Source organism: Lycium barbarum, chromosome 2 (genome assembly GCF_019175385.1).
Source record: "Lycium barbarum isolate Lr01 chromosome 2, ASM1917538v2, whole genome shotgun sequence".
Classification (NCBI taxonomy): Eukaryota; Viridiplantae; Streptophyta; class Magnoliopsida; order Solanales; family Solanaceae; genus Lycium; species Lycium barbarum.
In genome coordinates this window covers 139,391,915-139,401,010 of record NC_083338.1, presented here as the reverse complement: position 1 = coordinate 139,401,010, position 9,096 = coordinate 139,391,915, and the positions used below count along the sequence as shown (strand labels likewise).

The window sequence follows — 9,096 nt, the reverse complement described above, 5'->3', positions numbered from 1 at the left end:
TTTGAAGGGAAAACTGAGCAATTTCTTCTCCCATAAGATGTCCATTTCATTTTTTTTGCGCGGGATTGTCCTTTTGGGGTGGTCTTTAATTTTTGTCCCTCATATTGTTGGTATTTAATTTTTGTCATTCGCTTAAAAAGGTGGCCAAAAATACCACGAGGTTCTGGGTTCGAACCCCCGATCAGTCAAAAAAAAAAAAAAAAACTCACAAGGCAAGGCTTTGCAAAAAGTTGAAGCATAACTAAAAGTTTGCCTTACAAGGCAAAATATGTCGTATCTGGCAGATTTTTTGTTATGTCTTGAGGCAAAGTCTGCTGCATAAGGCATACTTTTTGCAAAGCCTTTCCTTGCGATTTTTTTTAATTTTTTATGACTAAGCCAAGGTTCGAACCCAAAGCCTCAGGGTATTTTAGGCAAAGGGAAAAAAATCAAAGACCAGTAATTTGAGGGGCAAAAGTTAAAGCCCATCCCCGACGAAAGGCGATCGTGCAAATTACCCTTTCTTTTTCTGCTGATAAGGGTGGGCATCCTGACAATTAGAGCCCATTTGGATATTATTTCAAATCAATGATTTCAGATTGATTTAGAGTTTGAAATTTTATTTGGACACACTACAAAAAAGTATAGAAATCACAATAATTTTTTTTATATTTGGCAATAATTTAGTTTTATTGTTGGTAAATGATTTTTTTGTTGCCAATGAATTTAATTTTGTTGTCATAATATTGATAGTTGTTCGAAAAAATACTTTTAGCAATAAAAAAAAAGTTGTTGCACTTCAAATACTGCACTTCAATATTGATAAATGAGAGGCTGGTCATAATTATCTATAAATATTTAATTTAATAGTTGGACTTTAAATATGAGAGTGAAACACTGACTGACGGTGTATTTCAAGTGAAATATTGATTCTTGGCCGCATTTCTTAAATTTTCTAAATTCACAAACTTCCTTTTAAAAAAATAAATTTGTGTCCAAACATTTTATGTATTCATATATAGTTAGTCAGACTTAAATTCATAAAGTAATTTGGATAATATTTTAAAGGGAGAATGACATATATACACATAATAATAGGATGACGATACTTTTCAGTTTACAAAACATAACGATAGATTTATTACAAAACATATACGAAAATTTTCGCTCAAAATTTTGTGTATAAAACTGTATGAAATATGTTTATCTCGCTCAAGACTTAAATATTTCACTCAAAATTTTGTGTATGACATATGTATATCTCGCTCAAGGCTCAAAATTCTGACATTTTTCGTATATGAAAACTGTATAAAAATGGTATGAAATATGTATATAACTATGTAAATTTTGTATTAAGGTTCATGTTAGCATTTTGGAAATTTAAAACAACTACATAACATCGTATACAACTTTCATACAAATTTAATACAACTACAACAACAACATAGAAAACTTAATATACAATTTTCATACAAATTCGACATATAATTATCATACAACTTTAATACAAATTTGAATCTCGCTTTGAAATTTGAAAAAAACCACGCTTCAAATCTCGCGTAGGGCTTCAACTATCAAATTATAAAGTTTTCTCACTGTTAACCCAAGAAACAACCGAACCCAATGAAGGGTCATTGACCAATTCAAAAGTATTTGACAAAAATGGCGGAATTGATGTTTTCTCAGATTTACGTTTTTGCAGATATGTGTTCTTCAAATACCGCCGGAGCATGGCATGAACTCGCAAAAGAAGAAGTCAGATTTAGGGTTACTATTAATCGATCGCAATTGAGATTCTCCTTTTCGGAGTAGTCAGTCCATACTTTAACAGTAACAGAGAAGCGGGACAAGGGGAAGAGAAGGGTGGGGAAATTTAGCTAAAAACTTTAATTCAGTTCATAGACAATGACTAAGCCTCAAGTAAGAATATAAGTTGTTCTAAAAACCCATTCAAGAAGGGAATCCAGTTAACAAAATCACAAAAATGTAGATCCCAAGTCAAATAGGAAACAAACACAGTGGTATTCAAAATGAACCAAAAATCTTCTGGATTAACAGAAAGGTCTTTAGAATCGAGAATTCGACAGTAAAACAGATCTCATGCTCGAAAAAGAACAGCAATGATTCAAACAGATAAACTTTATAGGCGGTGGAGTCCTCGGAGGAATAGAGAACGGAAAAAGGGGAAGGGAGGGTGGGGGCGGATCTGTTCCGTATGAAACAGAGAAAAGGAAAAGGGTGGGCTTTTAATTTTTTCATATCTAGTATATTTCGTAATTTTGTTGGTATGTTTTGTAAATAAGAAAAATTATCCTTAAGTTTTGTAATAGAGAATCTTAATTAGTATTTTTATGTCATTTTTCCTATTTTAAATAGATCAGAATCATTCTCAACGAGTCCATAAGAAGTGATCTCATTTTTTTCATTCGGTCCGGATAAAGACTAAAGATCTTGAGCGACCGATCCGGCAGAACAACTCAAAAGATAAAGAAGTATCGTAATTTGAGATGTCTTGGTTTAAATAAATATTTTGGGCTAATACAATCAGATTTATTGCTTAAGTACAAAATGTATGAATTTAATTGAAAGACCAATTCAATTGGACTAGTCTATTTTGTTGGACTTCACATGATGAGCCACTCCATTAGCCCGTCCATGCCATGTGTCGAATGATGTGGCACACCAAATCAAGTCAAGGACTAATAAAATCGTGTCACACGCATAAGTGACGTTGCATGTCAAGTCAATATATCAACCAATCAAATGTCTTCAAATGTTCAAATGACATGATTTAACCAATTATATATAGATACTCTCTCTCCTGCAACTATTAATAGGGGTCTTCTTAAGGTCAAAAGGCATCAATAAAAATAGATAGAGAAGCTCTCTTCTTCTAGGGTGATCTGCATGTCTTCGGCATACTTATAAGAAGTCTTCAGTTGCTGGTGAGCCGCAAATTTCCATACCTCCACGTCTGCGATCAAACCTTGGCTCCGCATTCATGGTGAAATCACAGCAACAAGTAATCCATCGATTCAAGAATAAGCAAAGCCCTTGATTTGATGATCGTGAAAGAAGAATCAGAGGATTACATCTTTTTTATTTAACATTTCATAAAGATTGTAACCCCCATACAAATCATTGAAATCAAATATTATTACTTTTAGCAATGTTTCTTGTCTTGATTATTATTTTTTAGGAACGATAATTAGTCGTTACAAATTTGACACGCCCAATGGGACGTAATCTGCCTTCATCTCTTCTCTCACAAATCAGATCTATAAAATCAAGAGCCACTAAACCGCAAAGATGGAAACTCCATTTTTATAGGTACTTCAAGTCTTGTCTTTGAGTTTCGGCAAGTCTACACTCTGACAAGCCTTGAAGTAGGAGGCATATGTAAACAACGAAATTTTACCGGATTTATGAGAAGACTCTACAAGACGAGTCCAATCCATCTTCGAACTTTAAGGTCCGTTAGAGTTTCTTGTTCTTTACCCGAAACCCTAGCTCATGTCTATATAAAGCGACACATATTCCCTTGAAAAGACATCTCGAATATCCAATAAAATCCAGGATATTCACAAAGAGAGATCAAGATATATCACGAATATAGGCATATCTTGAACATCTGATAAATTCATGGGTATTGACAAAGAGATCAAGACATCAAATATTGTCTTTCAACTCGAAATACCGAAGCTGCCTAGCGTTCTTGGAGATAAAATACATCTCAACGAGATCCAAATCATCCTACGTTCAAGAAATACGCTACTAGCAGACCTCGAACTACGAAAAAAAATTAGGAGCAAAGAATCAAGGAATAAGCAAAATTGTATATGCACTGTTTATTATAAAGTATTCTTATTTTTTCATATTTTGTTTGTCATTGCAGTTTATTTTTCGTACATCACAATTTGTTGCAAGCTACATATAATCAATTTCGGCTTCAAATACATTTCTTTCATCTTCAACTCAAGTATTGTCCAACACCTACTTAGACGTGCTTTTACAAACAAAACTGAAGTCTTTGCTTTTATGTTTTCTCATGCTTCATGGCACTTTGCGTTGCAGAGGGAAAAAGGTAGTCGGTAGCTCATATTAAACACGTTTGTGTATTTGGTAATTGTGGGTGACCAATAAATTCTAGAGTTTTATCTTTTGAAAACAGAATTTTGCATCTGTCGTTTGCACACAATAATTTCATATAATAAAAGAAACTAAATGGGCCATAACTCTGCTACACAACATGTGCCGTTTGGTCCATATCTAATTGTTGGGATATTTGGCTCTCGGTTTTCTTCAGCTTCATCTTCTTCTCCTTCTTACTTTGCACATATTCACCATAAAAGTACGAAACAAATCCCCATAGAGCTAAGAAAATAGCAATTCCTTTTTCAGCTTGAAATTTTTCGTGGAATAAAATTACAGCTAAGACTTCAGTAACAGGAAGTAAGAAAGCGCCTATAATTCCAGAGAGCAAAGACGAAGAATAAAAGATTACTCCAACTAATCCCAATAGCGCAAATTGCCAAATAATGGCACACCATACTAGTACCATATAGTACTTAACTTCTCCAATGGCATAATGACTTGCTTCCCTTGGAATCGCCTGTCAAAATCAGTCGTTAATATGTTTTGGCTATTATTGATTCTTCTTATCCAAGTTGAACAAATTAACTTTATGCATGGTATAGAATAGCTTAAGCAAAGAAAAGTAAGTAGAATAGAGAGCACAGACCAAATGAATTTGTTCTATTGTTATGTTTGACTAGAAAGTATACGTATACTGATAGAATTTATTCTTTCTCCTTTTTATAACTTTTTCCTAGTGCGAGTATCCAAATGTTGGGATTAGCTTTCTAATATTATTTCTTGCCTTTTTGCAACTTTATTGGCAAAAAAAGAGGAATTCTTGCAATCGATGTTGATGTATAACAGCATAGAAGCTAGACGCGCCATCTGCATTGCATATCGAGTGTATGCAAGCGAAACTACATAGAAACAGAATTACTTTCTGAAATAAAATTTTATTTAACTTTAAAATATTTTTCCTTTATAGGTTATCCCCTAATAAAGAAGCTAAGACTGAAGGTATTAGAGGTTATCTTCAATGTGATGTAAACAAATCCAATTTTAGATGTTCGGCGGTAGGTCGATATCATTTTCAAACATTATTGCGTATGAGGACAAATAATTGCTATGAGGAAACGCAAAAAGTCTAGACAATACAAGAAAGAGTAGACAATAATGGTAAAATATTGGATTTATCAAAAATAGCTTTCTTATTTAAAGTGGAAGATTTTGATTTTTACACAAAATTAGTGAGGAATATGATTATGACCCGAGAAATAATTGCCACGAGGAGAAATACATAAGTCCTTTTATGTCTCTGTAACGAGGGTAAACAAGTCTATTACTACGAAATCAACTCGAGAAAATACAGGAGATTCTATCTTTATTTTAATCTACAGATAAAACAAGACTATATATAAAGCTAGAAAAGGTAAGGCTGGCCAGACATAACATGGGCTGAACTATACTCGAGTTTTTAAAATGCGAATTTTGTTTTTAAAAGGTTAAACATTAATGTCCAAATTAAGACAAAATAAAATTTGATATTCATATTCAAAACACTTTCATTCTTCTTAAACAAATAAATAAATATTATCTTTTTCTTCTTCAACTTATAAGCCAATCCAAACGAGCTCTAAATATTAACCAGACAAACTACCGACTCTTCTCTCGTTGGATGGATCTGACAGGGAAAGCAAAACCAAAAATAGGACGGAGTAAATGACACTCAAAATGATTGAAAATGGATTTAATTTCAAAACCAGATAAGGAAATCATTTTTTTCTGAGATAGTAAACGTTATGCTACAATTAATCAACTCAGTGAAGAAATTAAAGAACATTACCTGGAAATCCTTGTTAATAATCATTCCAACAGTACAAAACACAGTAGCCGAAACACCAATAACCATCTGAATCTCCAACACAGTAGTATACGTAACAGCTCTCTTAGCCTTCATATAAATCAACTCAATTAACGGCAACATTAACCCATAAAACACTGCACCAATAAACGTCATAACAAACCCCAACACATAATCCTTTCCAGACTCACCCTCAGGTCTATCACCATTAGCTCTTAAAGCTAACGTGGCAGCACCAGCAATCAACAAAACCACTGAATTCGTCGAATACGCTGTTAATTTCTGCTTAACAATAAGCACTGCAAATAACGCAGTAAACGCTAGTTGAGTTGCGTTAATTAAAGTCGAAGTTGAAACAGGTAATTTAGCTGGGCCCCATGAGTTTAAATAACCGTCAAGACCAGCGATTATTCCGACACCAGCCGATGATATCAACTCTTGTCGTGTTATAAAGACGATTTTAGCCTCAGGTCCTTCGATTTTCCTTCGTTGGAAATAAGCAAGGACTAGGGGTATTAATATAATTGGACAACCAACTGTTTGTAACATACTGGGTATCCAAATTCTTTGACCACCATGAATGAAGTAGAGACGAGAGATTAAAGGGCCACCACAGTTGCCTATTGAGAGGAGCGTTATGTTGAAGATTAGTAGGATAAGTTTCTTCATTTTTGAGATGTTTGTTGTGTGTTTTGGGTTTCTTGTGTTTCCAGCTTTTGTTTTTATTTGCTTTATGTTAGATGTATAATTGTGGGAAGGGAGTTAACTATTTATAACAATCGTAAAATATTCCCCAAACCCGCGATTAATGCCGTTTAAACAACAGTTTAAAATCTCGTGTATTTTTCCTTTTGCGTCATTTTTTATTATGAATTTTTTACTATATTACTATTATGAGCCCGTTTGGATTGACTTATAAGTTGCTTATAAGCTGTTTTCAGTTTTTTTGAGTGTTTGACTGACTAATTTAAAGTTATTTTGTGCTTAAAATAAGCTCAAAAAAATAATTGGGCCCATTTGACTTAACTTATCTAAAGCAGCTTATAAGCTGAAAACAGCTTATAAGCTAAAAAAAATAAGTTAGACTACCCCAACTTATTTTTTTTAGCTTATAAGCTGTTTTCACCTTATAGACATAAGCCCATCCAAACAGGCTCTATATCACTTTCTCTGTCTCAATTGATGTGATACCGTTGGATTCCGAGAGTCAAACTTTTAAATTTTGATCGCGAATTCGGATATGAAGTCTTTAAAGTTTTTAAAATAAGAATAACATATCCGGAAATTACGTAAAAATATATAAATTAAAATAACTGACAAATTAAATCGGATTATTTAGAAGGCATATGAAAAAATTATGGTAAAAATCCTATTTGACTCTCAAAATTGAAATAATATCACATATATTGAAACAAAGGAAGTACTTATTATAGGCACGAGCTGAGCTAAGTAGACGTAAGGTCATCCCAAAATTATATACATAAATTTTTTATATACATATAAATTATTGAATCCCTTAACATGAGTAATTATGCTAATATACTGACAAAGATGGTTGAACACTAGCTTTAAGTCATAGATCAGATTCCAAGTGTGATAATATACAACTATCTTTAGTTATATTTTATCTTTAATTTTTTTTTATAATATTAGTATATAGAAATTAAACTAATTTAGCTTAATCTATATATTAATTAATATCATAAATATAATATTATATTATCAAGTTATTAAGGTCTAACAAGATATAATATTTCATAATAACTTAATCTGGTTTGGTAGCTTAGAAACTAAGACATTAGGTTACTTATTATATTAGGTTAGAGTACATGATAGCGTACTATAGGTTATTTGTTATATTAGGTTAAGGTACATGATAGTGTAGAGTGTAGAGGCTTTACCGTGCAAGTATATGGAGGTTACATTCCATGATTCCATATTTTATATCCTATGCATGCCTTTAATTAACAGTTGGAGTATACGATTTTGTTTATTTCATTAATTTAAGGTTAATGTGACCTCTCTGTGATTGTGGTCCCATCCTATCAACAAGTGCTTCTTACCTATAGCGTATTTGGATGGGTTTATGCCTATAAGCTGCTAACAACTTATAAGCTAAAAAAAATAAGTTGAGGTAGTTAAACTTATTTTTTTTGGCTTATAAGTTGTTTTTAGCTTATAAGCTGCTTTAGATAAGGTAAATCAAATGGGATCAATTATTTTTTTGAGCTTATTTTAAGCACAAAATGACTTTAAGCTGGCCAGCCAAACACTCAAAAAAACTGAAAACAGCTTATAAGCAACTTATAAGCCAATCCAAACGGGCTCCTAACCTATTCTTGTCCACGCATTCTTTCCTTACTCTTGATATAATAGGGTTGCTCGTGGTGGATATATGAGTATAATGTATAACTCTTCTATTTTGACTTCTCAACATGAACACAACTTACTCTACTTTTCTTCGTTCATTTTTTTCCTAATGGTAGGAAGTAGGGGTTTGAAGAAAAGTGAAGATATTTATATTGATAAGAAAGCAAGTAAGATTATTAATTAAATACCAAGATGCAAAAGTAGTAAAGGCCAACTAAAATAAACTAAAGCCAAGGGAAAAAGAACGGCTAGCCTTTTTTGATATTCTGAATACTTTTTTTCTTGTATTATGGATAGTTGATAAGCATGAGGATGTATATTGATATTTTTGTTGATAGCAAGGAATGGTTCGTAGAATAGAGAATTATAGCCTCATAGGCGAACAAAATGCTAAAGTGAAGAACTTTCACACGTGAAATTAAGTTATAAAATTTGATGATCTCAATCGTTCTTCGACTACAATACGCGAAAGACAAACCGAATATGGTATAAAGGACGTTCAAATTTTTCCTTTTTCTTTCTTTTCTTCTCAAGTTTCGACCCTCTAGTCTAGGGGTGTCAATGGTACGGTTCGGGCGGTTATTTTATAAAATTTATACCATACCAATTTTTCGGTTATCTCATTTTGTAGAACCAATATTAGACTTTCCAAAACCGTCCCATCATATCGGTTTCCCTTCGGTATCGGTATCGGTACGGTTCGGTTAATTTTCAGTTTTTTTTTTTAACAAAACATCATCATGTCATAGTCACTGGTAAAAGTTAAAGACACGATCATGCATACTTCTATAGGACTTTGGCCAAAATTC

The 9,096-nt window shown here is 32.8% G+C and overlaps 1 protein-coding gene across 1 annotated transcript; it reads right to left on the bottom strand.

Moving 5' to 3' along the window:
- Nucleotides 1-4,078: 4,078 nt before the first annotated feature.
- On the bottom strand, nucleotides 4,079-6,679 carry LOC132627585 (purine permease 3-like; the record flags this gene model as incomplete). The annotated part of the gene is made up of 2 exons (XM_060342999.1): nucleotides 4,079-4,591; nucleotides 5,900-6,679. Coding segments are annotated over 2 exons (1,152 nt in total), but the record flags the coding sequence as incomplete, so codon positions are not given.
- Nucleotides 6,680-9,096: the final 2,417 nt, after the last annotated feature.